The sequence below is a fragment of the Diadema antillarum genome, unplaced genomic scaffold (assembly GCF_040938485.1).
Source record: "Diadema antillarum isolate AM-2024a unplaced genomic scaffold, OU_Dant_1.0 seq00002107_RagTag, whole genome shotgun sequence".
NCBI classification, from domain to species: domain Eukaryota; kingdom Metazoa; phylum Echinodermata; class Echinoidea; order Diadematoida; family Diadematidae; genus Diadema; species Diadema antillarum.
In genome coordinates, this window is record NW_027272749.1 from 100,258 (window position 1) to 127,647 (window position 27,390).

The 27,390-nt window shown below is 39.9% G+C and overlaps 1 protein-coding gene across 1 annotated transcript in view; it reads left to right on the plus strand.

The window, feature by feature from the left end:
* The window catches only part of LOC139713949 (uncharacterized), a 122,268-nt gene that overhangs the window by 19,149 nt on the left and 75,729 nt on the right, over window positions 1-27,390 (plus strand). Inside the window, exons 11-12 of the mRNA XM_071625669.1 lie at window positions 229-356; window positions 7,248-7,401. Coding sequence (XP_071481770.1) covers window positions 229-356; window positions 7,248-7,401 — 282 coding nt within the window. The remainder of the gene's footprint in view (window positions 1-228; window positions 357-7,247; window positions 7,402-27,390) is intronic.

Sequence of the window (27,390 nt, forward strand, 5' to 3'; positions counted from 1 at the left end):
ATCAATGTCTGGTACTTTCACTTAGAATGTTTAATATAGTGTGTGTGTTTTTGGTGGTTTTTTTTTTTTTCAGATGTCGTCCAGAAGTGTTCATGTATCAATGTGGCATGCTAAGATGAAACCCCTTATTGACTCTCCTCGTTAAATGCATCATCAGTAAAAGTGCCAAAAAAAAAAATCATTGTCTTAAGTAGTCCCACATACTTTGTTTCGTGTGTGTTTCTGCAGGTAGACGTGGGAATCACAAGGACCATGGATCAATGTTGGAAGGACAGCAGATTGCCATCAGATTTGAGGAGGAGATGGTCGACAAGCCGCTGCCTGGGCAGAGGTGTCGCGTTACCGACGTCACGATGGTAAGGGGAAGGAGATACAAAATTATCACTGATAACCTTCAGCTGCTAAGAACTTCCTCCCCTCACACTTTTTTTTTTTGTTTTTCAACAATATTTATATGATTTCTATAATTTCACGTGACAAAACATATGTCTTGAATGTATGCAAACAATATGCAATCAACAATGATTGATCAAACGAGAAAACAATCGAACGGGATAAAGTGACCCAAAAAAACATGACATGCAGCTTAAATTCGTACACAAACTTTACACAAAACCACACACACACACACACACACACACACACAAAATACCCTCCTTACCTACCCCCTCACCCATCCCCCTCCCCCACCCCCCATGTAGTTCTAGGGCCTCGCCTCACATCCCAATTCTACACTTCAATAAGTTATATTTAGTCATAAAAAATTCTGAAATATGTTCAAACCCTGTACTAGTAAATATAATAACCAATCATAGGCATTAACACTAAGCCACAGAGAGAAAAGAAAAATACAGAAGTTTGTGAACCCTTATAAAACTAATCTATCTCCTTACAAAACCCCAGCCACAATTTTCCTCAAACTTTCACTGATGTGATCTACTGATATTACTGCATTCACTCATGACGATGAAAAGAACAGTTTCTTTCATGCTTCACCAAAGCGTCCTAAATTTGGAAGGAAATCATCAAAAGAAAAGGAGGTAGAGCTGTGCAATTCCAGCAAACCCTCAAAGTAAGCTTGGACGTTTCTACTGCTCGGGCAAGTAATAAGTGTAAGAGTCCATGTGAGTTTACTTTCGTGCGTGATTTGTGTGATTGACAATTGGCGACGATGCAATTATGGGATTTGCAGATTTAAAGTCCATCCAGGACATCAGCCAGTGTTTGATACCAGCTGAAGACAGCATACTTAAAGACCAATATCATTTTCAGATGCAATGTGTTGTTGCTTTTTTTTTTTTTAACAGAAGTAGAATTTTTAGTCTCGCGTCGATGTAAAGATCATGCCAACTCTCAACAGTTCTAAGTCCCTATAAAAAGACAAATATTGTAGTATAGATTTTGTGGAGGTTTTCAAAAAGTTTTAACAGGTTGAAAAAAAAAATAAAAAATCTGCCTACTAATGCACGGGGAAAAATCTATTACAAATCCTTGTGGGGGGTGTTTTTGGGCAGTGTATGTAGAATATGTCGTATTTTTGTCTTTTTTTCTCTTTTTTTTGCACTTTTATCATTTTCAGGCACTCATAACATCATATACTCCAGATGAAGTGATCTTGGTTTGAACTTCCGCCATTTCAGCTAGTTTAGGACTATGCCTGTAAATTAGATTATGAGTACCGGTAGTATAAAGAAAAGCCTGTTAATGTGAATAATGAGTTGATTTGACTTTCCTACCTCTGAATACAGAGGAAGTCTCTTTAACCTCACACCTCACACCATGCAGAGAATACAACCAACGCCACATGGATATGTCATATCATCATGTTACCTTCCTAATGTCTACTTTCCCATGAAACCAAGGAACGGCTGTGAAATATGTCTCCTCCCCCAACTCCCCCCTCCCCCACCACTCTCCCTCATCCCACCACCAGAACACCCCCCAGTTTAGCCGCAGCTGCCAGGGGCAATATCGCATGGAAGCGGTGACGCGTTGATGAATTCGTTTTCCCCCGGTGGCGTGCTGGCGTGAAAACCGGCACATGAATGACACACTTGTCCTCTCAAATGGCTGTCCACATGTTCGTCCCCTTCCCCCCATCGCTCGCCAATACACAAACATTTCTTTGTTCCCCAAACAATCGCTCAATTGTCATGTTTACATAACCTAATTGACGACCAAACTGTTGCATTAGCAGCTAGCGAGGGAACACAGATGTCGCGTTGTGGGCGGGAAAGTTTCTTGGGGGCCCCATCCTTACCATGATTCTCCCAAGCTACGTACCAAGATGCACAGATTGACTCTGCTCTGTGGTTTTGCTATCTTTCCCCATACAGAGTTCTTCTGGGAGAAAACAGACTTAACAGGTTTTCGTTCCTCGATTCTGAAAGCACAAGACTTGATATTGTAGTAGAGCATTGATACGTCGAGGACGAGTGGATTTTGCTATAACACAATGTTACTTTTCCATATAGACGCCCGCCCCAGTATGCTCGGGACTTGTCTTCAACGGATGAATGCCTGTAGCTCCAACTGCATCATCACAGATGGTACTGGTATTATGTTGGTATTATCCAACCTTTCCATGCTATTCTTGAAAACTACCCCTTTTGATAGATCCCGGTCAAATGGTCATCAAACTCTTTGAACCCACATCAATATCTATGATAATGTGCGCATTTGTGCTGACATTAGTTTGTTTGTTTGTTTGTTTGTTTGTGTGCTGGCAATTTTATGCAAAAAGTTGTGAAAGATGTGAGATGAACTGTTTTGGGGGAGGTCAGAAGTGGACCAAGGAGCAAATAATTACTTTTTTTTTGGTGGTGGTGATCCACCCCACCACCAGGAGCCAAAAACTTTTACATATGTGACCCGCTACAACAAAAGGATCCTAAAGTCGCTGACGGGTGAGCCGAGAAAGTCGAGTTTGAAGTCAGATCACCAAAATCTGTCCAATATTCGGATTTCTGTTTTTACATAATTTTGTAGTCTAATGTATCGTCTATCATCTGCCGAAGTTTCAAAGCTAAATGATCAAAGGAAAGGCCTGAAAATAGCATTTTTCTGGGCAATGCTTGGCTCGCCCCTCAGCGACTTTAGGATCCTTTTGTTGTAGCGGGTCACATATTTTTATCTCTGCCAGACGGTGGCAGTTTCAACATTTTACCCAAGAACTCCTCTCAAAGAATGCCCGGGATCATAGGTAAAAAAAAGAGAAGATAATATAAAGAAATAAATGAATAAAAAATAATGGGGCAACTGTGTATCCACGTGCTAGAGCAACTACAAAATCTGATCAGGATTACTGGATTTGGTGATCCAGAAAGGTCAGATTGACAGGATTTAAAAAAAGAATGCTCCTGTAGTTGCACAACATTTGAGAGGAACGAGCTGCCTTGGTAGTGATCTGTGCTCTCAGAGCAGATTCTTATTTTTCTCTTATTTTATAGTGGATTCCTGTTAGAGAAAGAAGAATTGCTATCGACATGTAGATATGGCTTTGTTTGGTTTATCCACAGAGAACGATACTGACATTCTTGTATACGTGTATGTGTGTCTATAGCTGCGGTCACAGTGGCAAGAGATTGCGAAGTTTAAGATCGCAAAGTCTTCGCGATCTTTAGTCGTCCATCCACACTGGCAGCCATACTTCTCAATCTTTGCTGATTCCACCCATACAATTAATCAAACAAAATGATGGATGTAAAAATAGTGAGGTTTTTATGAGTTTCAGGACAGAGCACTGTTTTCCATAGGAAATGTATGTAAAATTACAAAATTGTGCACGTTTTGGGGTGACGTGCCGTTATAAAAATGGGCATGGCTGCATAACGGTATGCGCCGATCTTGCGAATTTGGTCTCAAAAGTTGCACGAGACTTGAAAGAAAAAAGCCAAGAAGCCTCACGGCAAGGTCATCTTGCATTACAGAATTATTGAACAAAACGTTGATGGGGGGGGGGGGGGCAGATTACTCCAACACTTTGCTTCATTCATGTGTACATTTTGCTCTACTCCCCATATGTCTGAACTTCAAACAAAAAACACATATACATGTATTTACAGTAGGACTAAGGGAATATAAGCACATTGAACACTTAGACAAAGCCTTCTACCTCTTTTTCTCACTATTGTGTAGATGATATAAAATAAACCAAAAAAGTAGTTTCAAATCACATAAAAATGTGGCTTCAGATCACATAACATGCTGCCCTTATCAGACAGCCAACTTCTCTGTGTCTGTAAAGTTTGCCACATACCACATGACCTGAGGTCGTATGACATTCCGACCATGAAACCAAGTCATTCGACCTGACCTTAGGATCTACAACCTGCCTCTTACATGCCTTAGCACACAGAGCATGTGCAGCTAGCAGCTAACCAGCTGCCTATGCACAACCACTTGAAAGAATTCAACATGCCAAAACCTTTCGATCAGGTCATGTGACCTACATGTAATCCTACGACCTGATGCTTGGTGTTTGGTGGCGCCAAACCGCCATTTGGAAGGTCGCACGACCTCAGGTCGTTTCGTGCAAGGCAGGTTTAACGCGACTTGAACATTCCTCATGAGAAACCATCAGGGCCATACTCTTGAAGGGAAAAAATTTAACTGTCACAGTCAGTGATACTCTGAACAGGTCTTCATTGTCATAATTCAGGTTCATTAAGTCAGCTTGCCCAATGCATCAGGTGCTTTGATAGTGTAACCTCAACCCTCTCCATGCCTAGTGATCCCCCTTCTACTCATTCCCTGGATTTCTTTGTGTTTTGTTGTTGTTTTTGTTCCAGCTCTCTTTTTTTCTTCTTTTTCTGAGAGTATGATGATGGACCCCGAGCAGATGAAAAGGTCAAAGAACTAGCACATTCTCATTTTGTCCCACTGCTATGTTACTCCGGGGCAGCTGCTGCAGCGATTACCGAACACCTCCCCTGGACTCGGGCTGAATTTTTCCTGGAACTCCTCTATCTCCGAGCCACCGAGAGTTCACCAGGGGGTGTGAAGTTCCCAAATAGAAGAGGCCAAGTACAGGGGGTTGTGGGGGAAAAGGGACTGTTTCTCCCATTTCCCATACTCCCTTGGGGAATGTGAATGGCACCCTGGATAACCTCAGTTTATACTGATCTTCTTTTGCTCTTTCTTCTCTCTTTTTTCTTTTTTTTTGGGGGGGGGGGGGGGGAGAGGGGGGTGAGGAAGAGGGAGAAGGGTGGGCTTTACATATGAGAAGAGGAAAGGAGGGGGAAAGTGTGCATAATTTCTTTACAACTTTACAGCTTGAAAAGTTAGATGCCCTCCTTTTACCAGCCTCTGTTTTCCTCACAATGGAGGCCATAGACTTCTGCTGGCACGATATTAGTAAAAATGGGGACGGAGAGTTCCTACGGGCTCAAAAGTGAAGAAGGAGATTCTTCCTAATCCCATTTTATTTTCTCTGAAAACTTTGAGGGGTATTCCAGTTCACACTTGTAAATGATACATGACGACCATGAACTGAACTTTCCAACTCCCACACTCTACAAACCTGTTTTTGTGTCGACATTTGTATAACTGTGGTGTATGTTCTCTTCAGTGAAAATTCCAGCAACAAGTAAAAAAAGAGGCAATATTATGCTGTGCATTTTGGGATGAAGGTCATCTACTTCAATCCTGTAGTAGGACCAATGCAAGGATATGCAGTGTCTTGCACAGTTTCAGGTCACAAAGAATATGTCATCCTACATAAAAAGCTTTATAGAAGTCTTTATCCTAGGTTATATATGCCTGGTTTCTCGACATTTGATTTGATATCTGTAGGAATTTCCACAGTCTAAGCCTTAAGTTGACACCCATACAAATGTTGATGCACCATTTGCCAGTGGTAATAGTTTATAGTATGAAATACAGTCGTGTATATTATTGGTAAAGATAGAAAATTATTTAGGCATAGGAGATTTGGGGGTCAAAGGTCGAGGCAAAAGACACTTTACTTTGCTAAATTCATAATTTTCTGGCTATGACTTCAGCTAGGAATTTCCAGTTATGATGAGTTACACTGTAGTGGGAGGGATAGATATCAACAATTATTGAGATAAAATGGTGGCAATGAAAGGTCAGAGGTCATTTAACTGTTATTCTTAAGAAGAATAATATCTGACAATGAATTCACCAAAGAATATCCAGTGGTGATACAATTCTTTAGGATGAAGGTGAAGAAACAATTTACGTAAAACGAGGGAATTAAAAGTCAAATGTCACTCATTTCAGCTGGATATGTCTAATGGGTAATTTGTTTAAATATTGGGCACAGAAACACATTTGGAAATATTTCCCTGTGTGAAGGGGGTCAAAGATTCTTGCTTGAAGTCAAAGGTCGTGGACTGTGAACTTCTTCTTATTGCAGAGGAGTGGTAACACTGCACGTGGAATAAAGGGATTGCATATGAAGGAGGATGCATCCTGACAACTCGACGCTAGCAGCCTGTAGTGAATTAAACAGAGTTCAATATACGATTGTCTTATCAAATGTACAATTGTTGTAAGTGCGGGACTTGTTAGTGGTTGCTATGGCAATCATTGCTCACAGTGGCATTCCATATTGCTGCATCTTCTACTGTTGCACGACATCCCTCTTGCTACTCACAAGGAACATCCCTTTGTACCTCTTCCATGCTCTCGTTATGAGTGATTGCCTTGGCAGATTATCGTGATTTTTACCCTCAATTAAAAAAGGAAGAAAAAAAAATTAAACTCTTGCACCGACCATCCGTTGCCATGTTGGTGTCGTCATCAAGAAGCACTGCTTGCCTTACACAGTACCGCCTCTTCCCCCACCTTGTCAACTCAACTCAATTCAGTTTTGTTTTGTTTTTTTCAGTTCAATTGATATTTATTTTCATCATTCCAACAATAAAAGATACATAAAATACAAAGCATACAGTACACAACTATTCTTGTTTTAATCATTTTTGTATTAAGAATAGATAATAGTGATAAAGATCATAAAGTATATCATAAACTCTATATATGCGATTACTCCAGTGTTTCATCCATCTTCAATGAAATATGGAATTTCCCATTAAAATTTGATGTGATTGGTGGGTATGTGTTTTAGTCACTGTAGAACTCTTTACTTGTTTACAATGTTTTGGTCATTAAATACATTTTTTTTTTTGGGGGGGGGGGGGGATGAGGAAGGGTAGAAAAAAAAAAAAGTTCAGATCATTCTTTCAGTTAGCTCGTCTGTTTCTGATTTTGTATGTGTTTTGTAGGCTACTGGGGTATCGATGACAATAAAGGAGCTGTACGGGATACGTCTGAAGCAGCTTGGAGACCCGACCATCCGTACGCGGCTCTACTTTTGCGGGACCGGAGCGCGACCAGAACGCATCGGCAGAATCATGTCCAATGGATTCTCTGAGGAAGGTGGGTCTGTCTTTCTCTCTCTCACTATTTTTTTCCTCCCAGATTGGATGAGGCATTATCCTTTCACTGTTAGCGTCTCAGGATTTAGACAAATATCTAAATCAGGCGTGTCTTTTCACTGTGACAAGAAGCATATTCCCAAGTATCTCATGGTCCATTCAAGTTTTGTCGTGTTCTGCCATGTTCAGTGCGTGTTTCGTCATGGTTGCAGCATGTGTTGTCCCAATTTGCCACATTTTGTCAAAGTTCTTGCGGCAAGCTATGGTAGCCATTTCGTCACGTTCAGTCATGTTGCGTCCTGGCGTGTGACGATTTACAAGCTGGGCATGCTACGGTGCATTGCGTTTTACCACCATCTGACTCGGTGCTTGCAGTCTGAGAGGGCGTATAAAATCTGGGCCTGGCAAGAGTACTTCACTCACATCTGAGCTTTAGATGACGCACTGCTGCATACTGCATGCGTCAATTAATTAGTAAGTTCAATTATTTTGCGAAGCAGGACTTCTTGACCCACTCACAAAACATCTGCAAGTTTGGAATGGCAAAAGTACACTTTTTTAAGGACCTCTGAATGTAGTTTTAGGAAAAAAAAACCCAAGTTTACGATCAAGTGAGTTGATGTGGTGTACTTTGGATACCACATATAAAACCTTTTGAATGTTTCCTCTATTCTCAAAAGAGCAGAAATGTCAAATTCTCTGTTTTTATGCTTAAACATACAGGTATGAGAGTTGTATGCTCCTCTTAAATTTTTGGAGGGAATGCAGCATGTGAAAATAGCAGCAGAAGTCATTTTCAGGGCGTTAGCACTATGCTTTTTTCCTGGAGCTCTTCAATCACCGCAGTGACAAAGACAATGGAGACTGCTCCAAACATTGCATTAAGTTTATCAAGAAAAGTTTCATTCTGTAACTCTTCAATTGCCATGGTGATATACAGACAATGGAGACTGCTCCAAAACGTGCAGAGGTTTATCAAGAAAAATGGGTCATGAGCTTAACGATGTCCCCGTCTATGCATATATATCTAGTCCGTTAAAGCGTCATTGTTCTTGAAGCTGATAATGTGTTTGGTTTTTTTTAAAGATGAAAAATGGCTGTATACTGTTGGCAACAACAGGATGCCTTCCACGCTTTCCTTTTTTTAATTACCCGTGCAATGCTCTCAGTCAATCCTGCACCCAAACACCAGGTGGATTTCAACAGAACTCAAGAGGCAGAGACTTTTCACTTGTGGAATCCTTTCAGTAACGAACAAAAAACATTTCTAGGAAGGTGTCGCAAAGTATCTACTTTGCTGCTACCAATTACAACCTGGTTTTGAGGCCTGGTTGATAACCCCTGTCTAGTTAGGAGAAATCAAAGCAGGGATGGTGAGTGATCGTCTTTTGCTGCAGAGATGACGTGGAATCTGTTAAAGTCGTAGTATGCTACCACAGGAAGCTGAGAGTCACTGACACAAAGTTTCTTGTTTTCTCTTTTGGACGTTTAAAGGTAAAACATGGTTTCCATATGACTGCAGAAACTGTACATTTTTGTTCTGAATTAGAGACCAATGCATAAGAAATGCATGAAGCAATGCTGTGATAACATGATTTCAAGTGGGTGATGACGAAAATGAGAAATACATTGTACCGCCTAAAAAGGTGTGCCGGAAGCATTGCAATGTCAGAGCATACCCAATTGTGGTTGCTACTCGATGTTTCATAATCAATTACATTGGTTACATGTATCGGGCCATAGCACTATCCATCGCACGAGAGTGAATCGCATGCAGCTTGTATTAGCTGCATATGGCTCAATACTACTGCTTGGACATAATTCTATCATCATGGACTACCAGTGTTCTACATACCCACTACTGAATGGATTGGTCACTTTAGGATAAAAGTCGTATGCATACAATCGAAATTGTTTTACACTTTTGATCTAAAAATACTCCAAAACAACTCATTATCCTGGCAAATCGTGTTGGCCAGTCAAAGGTCTCAATAAGCCCTTTTGATATATTGCAAGCAACTTCCAAATGGTTGAAGATGAATTTTGAGCCATTCTGAAAACTCTGTTTTGCCTTTAAGGAATGACATTGTAGATGCACAATGATGTACTGTTGGTCTTATTTGGAGAAGCATAACCCCTTCAATTAAGCCATCATTACTACCACAATAGAGTCGATAAGATAACCCAAATGTTAGAACTTTGCAGATTACATAGAATCCATGTGTCTGAGTTTTTGGTGTGTTCTGAAATTGGAGGTCAAAATTACAATAGAAAAAGATGTGGAAACAGTTCTTGTCCGTGAATTTGGTTGTTTTATTCATTCATGTATTTTCATCATTTTATGTTATCATTCTATAATAAACATGTCAGCCCTTGAAGTAATATATATTTTCCACATGATTTTTGTTTTCAACAGTGATAAAAGAATTGAACTGAAAACCATTTGGGGAAGGCCTTTTTTTCATGGGTGTGTTCCTAGAGGGCAATTTTCCTCAATCAGTCGATCAATCAATCACCCAATTATCGTAAATGACTGCCAATTCTAATTTGCTCTATTCCAATCTTTAGCATAATGCTTACTTTACTGACACCATGTAGCTATGCGTTGGCTTAACCCATTGAGGACGGGCTGATTTTGCTACAACACACATTTCCCATAGTCCCTTGCCCGAGTATACTCGGGACTCGTCCTCAACGGGTTAAAGACCCAATAGTATTGGGGTTCATGGGTGGTCCAGTTGCATTGATCTTCATTCTGCCCACCGGGGTACATTCCTAAACCACGAATATGTGCATCGAAGCGCATGCTCATCGGTATCCATCGGCACCACTCAGGATTCTCTGGCTTTGTCTGTACTTGGTTCCATGACATTTGCTCCTACAACTATTGCTCCCATAAAATATCTGCACGCTAAGCCAAACATAAATTCTACCCACAAACATCACCCTAATCCTAATCCTAATTCTCACATCAAACTAAACCTAGAACCCTATCATACACAACCCTAACCCTAAGTCCCTGTAAAAGGTACACTGTAAGACAGGAGCTATTGTCGCGGGAGCAAATGTTGTGTCACCGTGTACTTACATAGAAATCAGTGATAACGCCGTTCACAATTTGTTATGGGGAGTCTCAAATATATCTGAGCAGGGCCAGCCTTCCCGCTCCAAGGTACAAAATCCCAACACTACTGGCTCTTTTATTGTAAGAATTACGCATCTTTGCAGATTGAGCTGTTATGATGATGCTAAAATGTATGGGGAAAAAAAAACACTCTGGCACACGGACGTTTGGAGAAGTCTATTGTCACAGGGCTGCCAACCTTGAGTGAGAGTTTGGAGTGAGACACTGTGTAGGAGCGAGTGACCAAACCCGAGGGAGCAAAGGGACCATGAATATCAGGAGACTAGTTCAAGATACTGTAAAACAAGAAATGTTTGGGTGCATTTTAATTTGGCAAATTTCGCAAGAGCCAAGATTCGCGAAATTAAAATGCATGTGAAGGTTCTTGTCTACACTATATGCATTGAACGTTAGAGGCTACTCGCGAAAATTTCATGCCGCGAAAAAGGCCGTCAGCTCCAATTCGCGAAAATTTCATGCCACGAAATTATTGCGTTTTACAGTATTCCATATTTTATGTTATAAAGAATACAAGTGAAATGCAAGAATCATGTACCGCATACTGTATACCAAATATTTTGTGAGGTCTTTATTTCCGTGAATTTCACAAGTCAGGTGCTATTTGCAATTTTAAAGACACACAAAAAAATCGACTCTGATCCCGATATGAATGTGACACGAACATAATCATTTCTCTGTTCAGTACTGTACTCCATGATTGCAAATTTAATCATTCGTGAAATTGTCGGTAAGTCCCGATTTGCAAAAATTTAGACTCATTAAACCTTTTATGCACAGTAATAAAGCAACTCAACATACAAACATTTGATTTCTAAAATGTATACATTGTTTTCAAAATCGAAGTTTTCGATGCTTTTTGGAACGAGACTTTTCATTTAAAGCTACAGTTTATCAAATCTAGTTTTCACAATGCTTCACAATTGATTGTCAAAAACCTTGAACAGTGCATGCGACATCTCAAGACCTTTTCAACACATCAATGTGTCAGATATATATACAATTACTTTCATGGAAATCGAAGACAAGGGGAATTTCGATCTGTGTTAGGGACAGATTTGTGGCAAAATCTCGGGGATGAAAAAAGTTAAAAGATGATGATAGACAGATAGAAAACAGTGGAGAGGTCGATCCGAGATACAGAGGCGTAAATCTCAGCAAAGTGTCACAAAGCAGAGAAGAGATCCATATTTTTGTCGTGCTTCATACTGACAGAGATTAGAAACATGATTAACAATTTCAGCTCCTGTACAGTAAAGCCTCCGAGATTTCTGACATTTAGCTCTGGAGGAGTCATAAAAAACCCAGCAGAGAGAAAAGTCGTTCGGTGAGAAAAGCAGAAAGATGAAGAGGTCGGAGTTTGATTGTTGGGCGGACTCGTAAAAAGGGAAAATAGAATATTAAGTGAGTGTCTGATGCAATAAGGGGGGAAAGATGTTTGGATCGTATCAGCCAAATCAATAAAAGTCAACGGTGGTTCGGGCAGGGGTGAACACTATTGTCTGCAGCGATTCTTTGCAACTTTAAAAGTCAGATCCACGTGTAAACAGGCCGTTAATCATCCCATTTCACGTGGGCAACGTGTGGAAGAGAGGAGTGTTTTCTTGAGAAAGACACGTCACTGGGATGCAAGCATAGAAAAAAGGCACTCACCAGTTCCATGGCCTGGAACGGTAATCTCCCTTTTTGCATATCAATGCTATAAGTCCTCTTTGCTATCCCTCAAACTTCTATGCATTGATCCTAACTGGAATCAGACCAACATTTTCCATACCTTTGATATTAAAGGTCCTGTTTACCTTTGGGAGCAGTGATTTCAAAAATTTTCAAGATATCACATTTGATGCATATGTGTGGGTCTGTTGTATCACAAAACATCATACCATATAAAATTTTCGCGATTGAGCCTAAGATATAAGGAGATATCAGTATTTTTCTCAATAAACCATACATGTAACTGTAGAAAGTTTAGTCTTTAAACATTTTTACTATAACTATTGTTTACATTTTGTGTATTTAACAATACTTAACAGCAATTATACGGATTCAAATTTTTACAGTGGTTGTTTCTATCCCTAACTCACGTGTTAGAACTATTTTGAAGCACTAATGCTGGATTTTTGTTTTAGCTGCAAATGGTAAATTATGCCTTTCAAATCATGTATGTCTCGCTTCATGGATCCATCAAGTACCAGAAACCGCTAATTTCTGTGTTTCAGGGCTTTACCTTTTTGTCATGATTTTCATCACTCCCTGTGAGTGTCTCATAGTGGCAAACTTATGTAAATTTGATTGATTCTACTACCATTTCCTGCTGTCTTCCTCCGATATCAAATGGGCAGTGATTGTCAGAAATTACTGCAAAACCAGCAACATTCGCACCATGAAACTTTCGCATATTGGAGCCAGCGGCCTTTTCTGCAGCACAAAACTTTTGTGAATCACCGCTAGCATTTAGTGCATCATGTAAACAATTTTCCCCTTATTTTTACAAGGTACAATGTACATGTAGATCTTGTATGATTCCACCTGGACAGTACATACAAACATCACTTCAAGATAAAGCATGGAATGACATCCTATGATTTCACTGCACAGTGTGGTATTGTTTTGCTTTTGTGTGTGTGTGTGTGTGTGTGTGTGTGTGTGTGTCAAGGTTTCAGCAAATATATTTGTGAAAAGCCCTTCCCTTACTCCTCATTTTTTGATATTGTCTCAATGTTTGTAGCTACGCATACAATATAGGAAGGTTGCCAGAGGTGCTGTTTTATGTTTGTTTGTTTGTTGTTGTTGTTGTTGTTTTTTTGGGGGGGGGTTAACATTTTTTTTTCTCTCTGTTATTGTAATTGGAGACACCCCTTTCAGTATGCTATTAAAACGAGGTGTAGATTTGCCAATTATGTGTTGGGCAAAATCCTGCAAGAAAGGACAAACGTCAATGAACTTTTGGCTGAAAGTGTGTTTCTCTCTGTATTATAACTTCAGCTAGAAAAGTACACCTGTATTATGATTCAAGAGGAAGGATAGAAATGATAAACAATTGTTGTAGTTGAAATGATAGGGAAGAGGCCAAAGGTCAAAGAAGGCTAATGGTCCCTGAACTTAGTAGACACACACACACACACACACACAAAAGGTCATTTACTTGCCATGACTTTAGCTAGGAGCAGCCATTTATATCATAGCTTGGTATAATATGTTGATGTAAATAGAGATAGGTAATTAGGTGAAGGTGACATTTTGAAAGATAAATATCAGACTTAACTGAAAGTTTGAGAAAAAAAAAATCATTTTCTAACTCTGGCCTAAGGTAGGAGTATCTTTGAATGGTATTATAAAATGGCAGGCATAAAAGACATGAATACACGCTGATGGATGTAAAATTTGTTTTCGAGCCATAAATTCAGATGGGAGGGACCAGATGGGGAACATGATTTTGCGAGAAGTAGAGGACTTCTTTCATTTATGAACATATAGATATGAAATTTGGTCAAGATGTCACTTATTAACGCTTTGAGCAGATATATGTCTCCGGCACTCCATTCAAAGCAAAATGCAGTAAGAAATACAAATACACATTTTCCATTTCTGAGTACAAAGCAGTCATGCAGTTTAATGTTGTAGTTGTGTTTATTTCGTAACGCATACCATTGCGAGACTGTTGGCATATTTGCTCTCATACAGTTTGTCCCGATTTGGCCAATTCTTGACAGTGATCAGTTATTATATTCTATTCCATGTATTAAAAAAAACAACACACACACACACACACAATAATGTACAAGCTCTCTTCAGAACTAACCATCCTATGCAGTGCTCATTAAGGTTTTATAATTATAGTGCACTGTATAGAGAGAGAGAGAGATTTTGCCTAGCCTATTGATATCAGACCCAACTTTGACATGGATACATAGCACAGGAAAAAAAAAATCACATATCCTTGCATGAAGGCTAGACCTGCCTGCTCTTACAGCTGTTGAAATGACAATGCACTTTCCCTACCTCCGAAAAGGAGCGTCAAAAAATCGCCATGTGACTCTCCACAAGTCTCCAGAGTAGCCCATAAAGCTGTCTAAAACCCCTTTGTGAGCCACGACTGTGAGTGAACAAATGTTAACCACCTCGCAACCACCACCTCCCAACACCATCAACATTACACACAGACTTGTTGCCAATTGTAGTGATAGGGTTATTCAAACCCAGAAATACTCACCCCTGACAAAAAAAAAAAAAAAAAAAAAAAAAAAAAAGGAGAAAGAAAAAGAAAGAAGTTTCGACTCTGTCCATACTGTGTATGTCTCCCCCAAGTTATATCATTGTATTTGCCAGCCTGGACTGGACAGGTCTAAGAGAAATAGAGAGCCAGAGACAGACACAGACAGACAGACAGACAGACAGACAGACAGACAGACAGACATACAGACAGACAGACAGACAGACAGACAGACAGACAGACAGACAGACAGACATACAGAAATGAATCATCTTGGTGATGAATAAACATTTAAGGGAACAAACACAATTACATGTATTCTCTTCTTCGATTTAAGGAAAGCTGCATAGTGAAATAGCCTGATGTACCAGGTTGTATATTAAAAAACAAAAACATTAAAAAACTTTACACAAATCACACAAGTAGATCAATGAAAATTTGGAGGGGGGGGGGAGGGAATTGGACACATGAAAAAAAAAAGTTATGGATTGTATACAACTGTATGTTTAGAGAGCAACACAAGTTAGCAACTCAGTTTGATCTATGTAGGTTTTGAGCAGCCCTCCATTCAATTTGTACACAAAAAATTCACCAATTTTCATTAGTTTTTTTCTCCCGAGCAAAATTTTTTCTTCAGACCCATTCTTGGTGTACAATATTGGAGTAATACATTTTTTTGTGTGTCCTCCTGAGGGGATAGATTCTTCCTATGCCCAAATATTTTAGAGAAATTTAAATTGTTGATTTTTTTTTTGTACCAAACAACTAAAGAGCTGCTCAACTTCTAAATCATACAGACTTGCCAATTTGTGGTATGTGTCATGAGCGCTGATGTTATGATGCTGCTGCATAGCTGAGCTCATTTTTGCAACAAAAGTTTCTTCTGTAAAGCACTAAAAATTATGATTATGATTATGATTATGATTATGATTATTATTATTATTATTATTATTATTATTATTAGTAGTAGTAGTAGTAGTAGTAGTAGTAGTAGTAGCAGTAGTAGTAGTAGCAGTAGTAGCATTAAGAGCAATAGAAGTAGTTGTTGTAGTAGTAGTAGCAGTAGTAGTAGTGGTAGTAGTAGCAATAGTAACAGTAGTAATAGTTATGGTGTTCTATTATTTTTGTTATTTTTATCGGTATTATTATTATCAGATGTAGAGTAGTACTGTAGTAGACTAGAAGTACATTGTAGTTTATAACAGAATTTGTTTGAAGGGTCTCCCGATTATTAACTGCTGAGGTGCACCGCGTCCCTAGTCTTGGATGGAAAATGAGGTTACCAGCTGCATATATAGCACACTTTTAGTCATCTTTGTTTCTTTTTTTATTGAAGGCATGTAAACAATGATCAGAGGGTGTTCCAAAACTGAAGTCACGCTGGGCAAATTCCACAATGCATCACGTAAGTCACGTAGAGTTCATATAGGAACCGGAGAATGACATCACGCGCTCGGTGCCAAGGACCTCACGGCGCGCACAAATCGCGTAACAACTCCACGCCGCCTCGGTGACGACTCAAAAGTGAAAGTCTCTCCGGCCGGGTGCATTCCTGAAGATTGCGGTTGCCAATTTTTTTTTTCTTTCTCCCTCTCTTTTGCTTAAAAAAAAAAAAATCACAAATATGACATGTTTGAAATAATTGTGTAGCATTTACCCTCGCCAGTCGATGACACCTTCACGAATATGAAGCGATGGGAGAAATCTGTTTAGACCTACATCGTAGAAACTGGATTCCACCACCGGTTCCTTTCCTTCCCATCCCTGTACCCACCCTATTGTGTCCCCAAACAGATCTACAGCCTGGGCATGTTCGTTCATGTTCAGCCGGAACCACAGGAATGTTTAAAGTGGCATTCAGTGCCAACCCCCCCCCCCCCTCTTAAACAACTTAAAAAATGGCTGAGATATCCAAAAACAAAGTAAAGCAAAGTGATCCTAGTAAGAGGTGGTTCCCACGCATTAGGATCGCTTTGTTTTGCATATATCAGCCATTTCAAAACCAATTTTCATGAAGAAAACTTTGAATTCTTCTTAGAATTATATGCTCTTTTCATATTTCATAAGAGGTTTCTGATTATCTCACACACACACACACAAAAAAAACGTTGGGAACCTGACGCCCCATCTCAACCAGTATACCATCCCTTTATTTTCATAATGCAAATTCCAAATATTTCTTTGCAATTCATTGTTTATCACTCACATTGGTTGTTAGAGATAGGCCCAGCTTGCTCTGTTTGATAGCAAGGAACGGTTGTGAAGCAAATGGTCGGATGATGATGACAGTACTTGTTAATATTGTCATGATGATTGTTATTATTATTTTCATTATCGTTAGTATCATTATTATTTACTAGTATTTATTATTATTTTCTTTGTTACTATCATTACTTTTATTGGTATTAACATCAAATTACAAACTTGAAATATTGAAAGTTTGTAGTTCTGTGTCCTCGATTTATCTCAAAAATATAGAAGATGCTCTCTGTACTTGCATCTTGTATTGACTGGAATTCAGATTTCAAACCCTTGTGTTACACTTTCAACCACCTTTGAAGACGTAAACAGCGATCAGAGTGTGGTTCAAAACCTACTCTATGTCATGAAGAGTGTTCGATACAAATGTAAGTCATGTAGAGTTCATCGAAACTCAAGAGTGACATCATGCACTCTGGGCCAAGGACCTTGCGCCGTGCACGAATCACAACCCCACGTTGTCTCATTGACGACTCAGAAGTGAGAGTCTGTCCGGCACTCTGCATTCCTCAAGACTGCGGTTACCTATTTCTCACCTTTTTTTATCTTATTTGTTGCTGAAAATGTCAGGTGTTCGAAATGAGTAGTTTAGATGTCATAATTATGCTTGGAGTAGTAGACTGAATTATTACTGCAGAGATACCAACTGTTACTCTCTTTTTTTTGGCAGTATTTTGTACATTTTTTCCCCCTCAAAATACTGCTGGTTTCATAGAAAATCCTGTGTTTTCCAAATTGTATCAATACACGTGTCTATCGTAGGATAGGTAGAATTTACTGTTTTGCCACCAGAAAATGTGCCTTTTCAGCCCACAGAGTAATAACTATTGCAATGCTCTTTTCAAGGTTAGCATCCACGTTGGTATATTACAGTACTACAATGTACTAGGTGTTTCAAAAAACATTTCCCACTTTTGATCATTAACAGCGCAAAAACTATTCATTTGATAAAACTGTCATTGATATGAGTAATAGCTGAATAGTGTACAATTTTGTTGAAGGCAATTTGGATGCGAAAGCATGAATCAATTTCATGAAATCTAAGATTGATTTTGAAGTAAGGTTTCAGATTTTGGTCAAATTTTAGCCCTCTGTGCAAAAATGAACTTTGCACAGGAACCAATGATGTGTCTGTGAGTGTGTGCTGACAATGGCCCTGAACAATGGACATGCCTGAACCACCTGTTCGGCTCCCAGGCACATGAATGCTTAATCAATAATTCATGTGGATTGCCCTGGGCACTGCTAGTCTGAATTCATGCACGGTAAAGGTTAAAACATATGCACATGGAAAACGTAAGCACATGTTTCCACGTGCTTGCAAACACCAAATTTCATTCCAGTTGACAATCATTTTCAAATTTTGCTTTACATATCACTGAATCTGGGATATAAATAAGCATAAATTATCTAGAGTTCTTCATTTTGATACAACTGTCTACTAATCTGACAAATTTGTCGCTTTTTTAATAAAAAGAGATCATTTTTGGTAAAGAGTTCAGCAACATTTTTCACTGGGGCAATTTGTTTCACAGAAGATTTATTCAAGGCTCCATATACACAAGTGTATGCTCTATATTGATTTTCTTTGCTTCCTGTCACCATGTTTACGACAGAACAGAAGATATTCATTGTAATTTCGTTTTTCAGAAGTAGGGAGAGCACTGTCGCCACTCAACGACAGTATCGGCAGGCGTTTGACTTTACACAGATACTGCCATAGGCTGAATAAAGACTAGTTGTGATAGTGGAATTTCTCATGAATAAATAATGAAGCATTCAAACCCTGGCCATTGTTCAGGACCATTGTCAGGGTGTTAACCACACACTCCCACACACACCCATTGACCCCTGTGCAAAGTGAACGTTTTGTACAGAGGGTTGAAAATAGAGCAAAATCTGAAACCTAACCGTGAAATTAATCATGGATTTCATGAAACTGATTTATGCTTTCATATTTAAACTACCTCCAACAAAATTGTACACTATTCAGCTATAACTCATATCAATGACAATGTTATCTGATTTATAGTTTAGGAATTATTAAGAATCAAAAGTGGGAAATGTTTTTTGAAACACCTAGTACATGAGTACACTGACCCACCGTAATGTAAATGCAAGGTGCTGAGTTAACCCTGTGGGTACCATTAGCCACCCGCTTGCATAGAAAATCAAGGGCATTTTGGGGTTGTGACGTAGTGAAGGTTAACCACTAAGTAAAGCAGTAGCACCAGACAGGATAAGGGATGTACATGTACCTTGTGCCCTCCATACTATAGCCTTTTGGCAAGGCCTCGTGGCTGTGAAAGAGACTAACTGCGAGAGAACGGGTGAACGCGAGACCGACCTTTTGAAACCTGACATGAATTTTTTATCTTGAGCGTTGTTTCTCGCCGATTCTGCTACCCTACTACCCTATAGGGTAGCGGCCAATCAGCGACCGCATTGCTCACCACACCGTCGCATCTAATGAATACGCATAAGTATGCATGTCGGCCGCTCGCTCATCCATAGCTGCCTGCATCGCCAGCGCAACGTTGACACGTCTCATTAGCATACCAGCTGTGGTCTGACTCATGAATATATGAATAATTCATATTCGCCTTCATCGGGAGGCGGTAGGGAAAAACCCAGGTTTCTAAAGGTCTTGTGGCTGCGCCACTCGGTCTCGCGTTCACCTGTTTCTCGCAGTTCTCGGTGTGGCGAGTTAGTCTCAATCTTCAGCCACAAGGCCTTGTCAAAAGGCTATCCATACTAAAGACCATGCAGAGACCATGCAGAGAGTCCCTTGGCTCTATACGGAGGCAGAGAAAAGATAAGAGATAAGAGATGCTACCAGGTTGTTGTTGTTGTTATTTTTTTATTTCACAGGGCAGAGGCTGGTTGAATTACTAGTAGCTTGTTAGCATACGCATAGCAGTACACGTATTTACTAACAACAGTTTATCACTGAATATTCATGTCTTGGTTCTATGCGTATACAGGTGTGTATACATGCAGACTTATATGCTTACATACATGTATACATATACACATACACATGCACGTATATACATACATACATACATACACACAGACAGACATACAAACACCATACTACCTGGTATATTATTGTGTTCGTAAGTCTGTAAGTATATATGTATGTTTTCCGACATTGTTTCATTTGACACCCTGGTAAACCCCACTCTTTTCCTCCCCTATCCCCCCCCCCCCCCTCTCTCTTTCTCTAGAAAACAAACAAACAAACAAACAAATTAAAACAAACAAAATACAGAACAGATTTTTTTATGATTATAATCTATCCCCAGTAATACCACCAGTATGCTGAAATAGGCATTTTTCTTCACAATGTCATGAACTTGCAAGGTATTATTACTTAGTGCACCTGTTGACAGTAACACTGCATGTTTTCATCACTATACCACCTGACAGTTTTTTTCTCTCCCATCACTGTCAGTGCTGTATAAATGCAGTCTGGCTTTTTTTTTAAGACACAGCAGTAACTACATGTATTACCAGTACACTGTACTACAAACTTCTCCCCTGGAAAAAACAAACAAACAAACAAATGGATTTTAAAGTGTTACTGCATAAGAACCTATTGAATGCTGCGGCCAGAGTGTGTATATATTTATGCAGTACATGTATGTCATGGTCTGCCCCCTCCAAGTGCTTTCCTAGTTGTTTTTGTTGTTGTTTTTTTAGGACCAGTGTAACTGATGATGAGCATTACTTGATGCCCCATATGTATTACAGCCCAAAACTCTAGCCACACTGATCTGATTGTTTCCTTAGGGAGCTGTTAAAAAAAAAAAAAGAGAGCCGCTAGTCTATATATTTATATGGCCTATATATACATGTATGATATTATGTCCGCTTAACCCCGTTGAGGACCGGCTGATTTTGCTACAACATGCATTTCCCATAGACACTTGCCCCAGTATACTCGGGACTCGTCCTCAATGGGTTAAGAAGCCTCCTTGTTCAGTTCTGTTTTTGGCCCCTCATACTGAGCGCACCATTTAAAGACTCTATAATGGGTGAAACCTATATCTACATACTGTACATATTGTACATACACCCAGCATGCAGCAAGTCAAAAGTACTACACCACGCAGCGTGACTCAAAACACATGTATACAATGTATCAGCTCCCTGGGTAGCTTAAAGGCACTTCTTGAACTGATTTTAAGCATCTAAAGGGCTTTTTACACTTGTAAATTTTTGCTTAGCCCCGGACTATCGGTGGGGCTAAGGGGGGGCCTTAGCCCCACCGTTGGTACGGGACTATCCTTAGCCCACTTTCTGTTTACACTCGTTTTTGCCAAAGTGGGCTAGCCCCACCGATAGTACGGTACTATCTGGCCCTGCAAAATAGCAGGGGTTAGCACCGCAATTGCGGTGCTAGCACCGCAATTGCGGTGCCAAGCAAGTGAGTGTAAACAGAACGAAAAAATAATCCTGGGCTAAGCGACGGAGACGAAGTCCGACCCTCACTGACCAATCAGAAACGAGGCAATCAAGTGCTGCCGGTGCGTGCGTGTACGTGTACAGTACACAGCGTAATTATGAATATTCATGTGGTTTGGAAAGTCCGGGGCTAAGAAATACGAGTGTAAAAAGGTCAGTTTTCTCCTTAGCCCCGGACAAGAGATAGTACGGGACTAATTGGCCAGTGTAAAAAGCTGAAAAAATTGGTACGGGACTAACGATAGTCCTGGGTCAGAGAAAGTCCGGGGTTAAGAAACACAAGTGTAAAAAGCCCTTTAGACTCTGAGCCAGAGACCGCTTCCAAAGCTGTCCGGTACTCTCTGGTATCTCCTCCCCTGGGTGGTGCAAGAAAGGAATCAGTTCAGATTACCTTTGTCCATTCACATCTGTTCAACTGAATAAAAGCATATGTGACCCGCTACAACAAAAGGATCCTAAAGTCACTAACGGCCGAGCCGAGAAAATCGAGTTTGAAGTGACATCATCAAAATCGGTCAAAACAATCGGATTTCTGTTTTTGGCATAATCTTGTAGCCTAATGTTTTGTCTATCATCTGCCAAAATTTCGAAGCTAAATGATCTGTGGAAAGGCAAGAAATCAGCATTTTTCTGGGCCATGATTTTCTGACTTTCAACGTAACAGAAACGAGTCTGAAGATTTCAATTTAGCGCCGCAGCTAGACTCCACCCCTAGCAACTAGGGAGTGATCTTATTGGTCAGTGCGTGGCATCTTTATTACTGATTGGTTGTGTGTAGACCGCTGGCGATAAGCTTGAATGAACATCGCAGAGGTCGCTAGGAGCATGCCTTCTATTGTCAAGCAGTGAAAACTGTCTCGTCTCCCCTTGATCATGATATCGTCAGAAGGAAAACTTTGAAGGCGTTTTTCTCGAAACTCAAATTCCCTCAACTACTTGACATGCGCTAATGAAATGATCGATATCTCTGCTACCGAGTACTTTCATGAGTTGTGCTATATATGAAATTAAAGTAGAAGAGTAAGGGAATAATGTCATGCCATTTTCAGAAAATTGTCCTTCCGCGACTTTCAGATCCTTTTGTTGTAGCGGGTCACATATCAAGATAATTACCCCCTCCCCCCACCATACAGGTTTAGTGATAAGGTAAGAGTAAAGATTATGGTTAGGGTTAGGTTTAGGGTGAGAATTTTGAGTTACGGTTAGGATTATGTTCAGGATTAGGATTAGGATTAGGGTTAGGGTCAGGGGAAGGAACAGGGTATTTAAATTGTTCAGGGATAATTGTCCAAAACCAAATGCAAGATCACTTTAAAACTATCAGTGCCTAGGCACTGAAAAAAAAAGGATGGGATGTGAATGGGAATTTAAAAAAAAAAAGAAGAAAGAAATCCTGAATGCCAGTGATGCAGCAGCTTTAAACTAAAGAAATATCATCCAAAATGTGTGTAGCACATGTGGCTCAGATAGCAAAACATTTTGAAATGTACAAACCGATTCGCGTGAACAGAAGCCTGCATTTGCTTATTAAACGAGAGACCTTTAATCTTGAGATGCGTCCCACTAATCCCACATGTTATCAGTTACTTTCCCCACAAAGTAATTCAGAAAGACAGAGCAGGTGTGACAGCAAGAAAAAAAAAATATGATGATTGTAACAATAACCGCTGTTGAAGAAGGTCACCGTTGGGTCAACTGAACATTATGGCCATAGGGTGGTGCAGGGGAGGGGGTGTCCGTTTTCATTTGTGTGTTTCTCTCGTTTGCTGTTTGAAGAATCTCCCTCAAATTGAGTAACATTGTACGTGTTTGCACTTCATCTTCGAATCGGTTTTCAAAAGACTGGAAGACACCTGAAAAAGCTGGTACGTGTTTTACCGAGCAGAATCATGTTAAAGACACTATAAAGCCTCCCATTTGGCATGCCAGGTGTTTTTTGCACAAACTGTAACAGGTACTTAAAGATAAACTTGGATGTTAAGATGGGAGTACTGTTTAAGGTGAAGGTCAGAGTGCTGGAATCAGAATGATGGGAAATGTACTTGTAAACAAACAAATAGAACATTCCTCTTTTGGAGTGGATCGTCATCACAGAGCTGCCAAATACTATTTTTTTCCTCATATTTTATGTAATTCATCTTCGTTCAAAAGAAGAAAATATTGGCATGCTTTTTTTTTTTCAAATGAAAAATGTAAACTTCCTCACATACTATGTACCATGCTTCTTTAGGTTCCAGGTTTCCCCTTTGAACCAAATATGAAACGTGACTGGAGAGTATGTTCTTGTGGACATTGCGTCAATGTGTTTTTTTGGTCTGCAGTGGTTTGCAGCTGGGTCATCTGCAAACCTTTGACCTTTGACCTTTGACATGCCAAAAAGCAGGTTCGCAAAACTTTTTGTTGTACTTGTGACCTTATGAAGATTTTCCTGTGCTGTTGTAATGAGTTATATGAAGCAAACACCGGAGCTACTCATTCGTTTCCATCATACATGCATTCTCCCCACGGCAAATCTGCACTGGGACTTTAAAGCGTGTTTACGACCCGAATTAGTTCGCCGCAACAACGGTAGGGGGAGGCATGACCGACTTGCCGCTGCCGACCTGGTGAAAGTGGTTCCAGAGCTCTGTGTGAGCCGCTACCCACATCTCTGCATGAATGTTTTTTTTGCCCAACATGAATGCTGGCTGAGATGCTGTTGACAGACGGACTTTGATTTTATATATTTTTCTCTCTCCTTCCTTTTTTTTTTTTTTGGGGGGGGGGGAGGGGTTGGTTGGCGCAGGGGGAGGGGTTTGTTACTCATCATTTTTTCCTTGCCTCTGTGTATTTTGACCCTCTGTTTCCTTACTGTGTACTTGACATGTTTACTTTTGTGTGTATATGTATGTGTGTTTGTGAAGATGTGTGTGTGGTTTTGAGGTTTTATGTGAAATGTGGAATGTTGAGTACATGGTATATTGGTGGGAGGGTGCAAGTGTGTGTGTTTTTTTATAGGGTTTTTTTTGAAGCAAGAGTTCAGTCAACTTACAAATCCAGCGAAAGAATGTGGTGGCCTTATACCTTGGTTGTTTGGTGTGGCAAAGCATATGGTGGAGTGAGCAGGGAGGCTGCAAGAATTAGGTTGATGAAGATTGACCATGGAAGGGCGCACCTTGAGTTAGAGATGCCTTGTATCAAAATTTCCTCTTTTCTCTTTTTCCTTTTTTATTTTGTGGTTGTCCTTGACCCTGAACTAGCTTGAAGTGCAAAAATTGATGTTGAGAAATTCCCCCTCTTCCAAACCACCATGTGTGGTCCGTTCCTTTAACCCTTACTGTTCTTTGTTCGAGGATTGGCATGCATACTGGAGTGTTTTCTTCACCAATTGGCACAGAAGTCTGGTAACTTATCATCTGTTACTAGTTATTGGAGATTACCTACCCCCTCCCCTCTTCCCTCCCCTCCCCCTCCCAATCCCCTATTGTACGTGTCACCTTGGTCATCATGTTTGGACTGAGAAACATTAGGCCGGTTCACACACAAGGGAAAACGTGAGATTTAAAAATTTATTTTCTTATCGCGATCAAAATTTCGAAATTTTTTCCTGTGTGGAAAGAAAAATCTCACTAATTTTCGCGATCCTAATCGCGATCCAACTCGCACTATTAGTGTGATTTTTCAGAAAAATCGTGATTATTTTGCCAAGCGTTGTGTGTGTGAGCGCGATCGAGATTCGGAAATCGGTATTTTTAATCCCATCGTTCGTAGCGCTTGAACGTCAACATTATTGGGACCGCGGGGTCAGTCTTCGGTCATGCAAGTTTCGCGCATGTGCAATTTGACCACAGATCGTTCTTTCCTTGCTGTGAAGTGCGATTTTTCCCTGTGTATGAACGGTCGGAAAAAAAAATCGAAATTTGGATCGCGATTGTAATTTCGATTTTCATTGTTTGTGAACGGACCTATTGCTACATCTGAGTGAGCTTGCTAACTTGACAGCTTGACAAATTTGGATGGATTAATGAATGCTGAGGAAGAAGCTCAGTGAGTATAGCCAAGTTGTGCCCTGGCATGTTAAGGGTTAAAGGGGATGGCTAGTAACTGATCAGTGGGAATCAGTGGGAATGCTGGGGGATGATTGTTCCAATTCTTGTGGGATTCATTTAAGAGTACAGTTAAACTCGCATAAGTCGATCTTCTCGGGACTGAGCAAAACACATAGACTTAGGCGAGTTTCGACTTGTGCGTAAGTCGAAATAAAATCGACTTACAGTTACACCACGCATACACGTGTATAATGTACATGTATGTTGTCTACTTTGGAGCTGAGAGCTGGAGCAGTGTGCCCGATATTTGCCCTTCAGCAAGACGCTTTATCCACTTTGAATATTACCGTTATTCATTTCCAAAATTAAGAGCAAACATCTGACATTAAAATTTTATTCTAGCATCTTATGGAGCCGATTGTTACCGCTGTTCATTTCCAAAACTGAAGGCAAACATCCGGCTTTTTTTTTTTGTTGTTGTTGGCACGGCGTGCGTGTTTGGTGACCCCGGTCGCATATTAACCATTCGCGAAATCGTGATACGATTCGCGAAAAGACTCCGCTAAGTATATAAGGCATAGATCGCTACACTCGGCAGAGGCGATACGTCGTCCTTTCACCAGGTCTGGGTAACGGAAACCAAAATCTCGCGTGAGTTCTTGCGTTACTATCGTTAATGTCAACGAAACATCGTTAATTTGCGCTTGGGATCGTTACTCATCGTTACTACAAACGTTAATTTTCCCGATCGTTAGTTTGCGTTGATAACGATTCAGGTGAAACCGCTTGCGTAAATGAAACGTTAATGTTTTTAACGCAAAGTTTCTTTTGGTATATACTGTATGTAAACAAAAAACTGTCGTCTCATGATTTTGACAGTGATTTATTACACAATAAAATCTCATTCGACTTAGGCACAGAGAATTCAATGGTTTTTCCGTGAAAGTGTTCTTGGAATTTCATTGACTTAGGCGAGTATTCGACTTAAAAAATTCGACTTGTGAGTGAATTAATACACGTAAGTCAATGGGGAAAAATCAAGACTTTTTAAAATCTTTGACTTGCGCGATTATTCGACATATGCGACGTCGACTTAGGCGAGTTTAACTGTACATTATATATCTATTGTTGTGTGAAAATTATTTGCTTCAGAACGGTCTCATATTCAAGTAATGTGCAGTTTATGCCCCGTCACTGTATAGGCATACTAACCTGGAAACATTAAATTGGACATTACCTGAATATTAGACCATTCTGAAGTAAACATTTTTCACACAATAATAGATATATAATGTACTCTTAAATGAATCCCATAAGGATTGGAACAATCATCCACAGCATCCCCACTGATTTCCACTGATCAGTTACTAGTACTAGACATCCCCTTTAAAGAAGGTATTCCACATCTGCTGCCAGTGTGTTCACTGCTGCACAAATGTGCCACCACAATCCTTGAAGTGAAACTGAACTCCACAGACTTGAAGTGAAACTGAACTCCACAGTCAAAACTCAACGGGCGAAGTTTCTCTAAGATTTGACGTAGCTGTGAAAGTTGTGGAAAATATGAACTTTCACACCTTTCCATGAAACAGTGATTTTGGTTTAAAGGACATTTATTTCATTTCATTTATTCACTTTTCGTGAATGAAATTACATGAAATGATAGGATAGGATGGGATAGGATAATTAAGATAGGATAGTATAGGATAAGATAAAATAGGACAGGATTAGATAGGATATGATGTAATAAGGTAATATAGGATAGGATAGGGCAGGATAAGATAGGACAGGATTAGATAGGATAGGATAAGATATGCTAGGATAAGATAAGATAGGATAGGATAGGATAAGACAGGATTAGATATGATAGGACAGGAT